Below are 1,203 nucleotides of genomic sequence, written 5' to 3' on the forward strand. Positions count from 1 at the left end.
TCACGGGCGTACAACTAATAAAGTAGCAGATTTCCATGATGGATCTTTAATGTCCGCCTCGCCTGCTTGCCCTGCCCTGTCATGTCCCCTATGACGAACGATACAACGGCCCTTTTTCCCGAAATGTTTCGCCCGACGCCGTGGCTCGTCGGCCCTCAAAACAGGCAAGATTTCTCTAACCGTTTCCATCGCTTATCAACGTTTAAATCCGCTATTATCTCCCTCCCGAAGCGCGTGCCATCTTCGTCCATCCAGTAATAAGACCCAAAAAAATGAAACGTCGTCCTTTGGGAGATATATTGGTTGTTTCCCTCGCCGGCAGCGCTGACCAATGGCTGCGCGAGGAACTGTGATTTTGCTGGATAATATTTGCTGTACTAATCGTTGGGCGGAGCTTGCCGGCGGGCGAGGGGGGGGGGGAGAAGGGAGGGTCGCTGGAGGGCACAAGTGGCCTCCGGGCGTCAATGTGCCAGCGGCAGGTGGAGAGTGACAAGTGTCGAGACCGACCTCCTGCCAAGTGACACTCGAGGTTGACTGCCTGGTGGAATACTCGGAGGGAACGAAACGAGGGAACGAAACGACGCCTTCGGGAAATTTCGGACCAGAATCTGGTCGGCCTCGAGCGTCGCCCGCCGGACCGCAGAGCATCGCCGCCCCAAGGGTCCTGCGCCGCTTGCACACGCGGGAAACGCCGCCCTCGGGCCGCCACACTCGCCCTCTCCAAGACGCCCCGAGGATGACCGACCTGCGGCAGACGAGGCCGAGGCGCAGCTCGTAGAGATGGGCGCGCAGTTCGCCCGAGAGCGCAGCCCGAGCAAACCGCCACAAATGCTGAGCTAGAGGAAGTCCCCCGCAGGCAGCCCAGCACGCAAAGACGCACGCTGTTGCTTGCGTGGGCGTGAGGGCGTACCCACTCTTTCAAGCAACATATTATCCCCGGACCTACACTACGACGGTGGGCGGCATGTCGGCGGGGTGCTTGGGGCGGCCCCTCCCAACCTACCCCCCGCCGCCCGCAGACCACAGCGCCGCTAACCTCTGGGACATCACCTCCACAGGTAAGGCACTTCCAGCGAAAGCTTTATTCCACTCACTCCGCTCGCCTCGCCTTTCCCCTGTCACGCGCGTCGTCTGTGCTGAAAAATGCGTCATTTCAAAACAACCCGTCGACCTATGCAACTGTTCTCCTTGCGATTTACAGCG

The 1,203-nt window shown here is 59.6% G+C and overlaps 1 protein-coding gene across 1 annotated transcript in view; it reads left to right on the forward strand.

Moving 5' to 3' along the window:
- Positions 1-476: 476 nt before the first annotated feature.
- The window catches only part of LOC119588755 (protein Fer3-like), a gene marked incomplete in the record, with an annotated part of 23,046 nt that continues 22,319 nt past the window's right edge, over positions 477-1,203 (forward strand). The window contains 1 exon segment of the mRNA XM_037937394.1: positions 477-1,058. Coding sequence (XP_037793322.1) covers positions 965-1,058 — 94 coding nt within the window.

The sequence above is a fragment of the Penaeus monodon genome, chromosome 24, assembly GCF_015228065.2.
Source record: "Penaeus monodon isolate SGIC_2016 chromosome 24, NSTDA_Pmon_1, whole genome shotgun sequence".
Lineage (NCBI taxonomy): Eukaryota > Metazoa > Arthropoda > Malacostraca > Decapoda > Penaeidae > Penaeus > Penaeus monodon.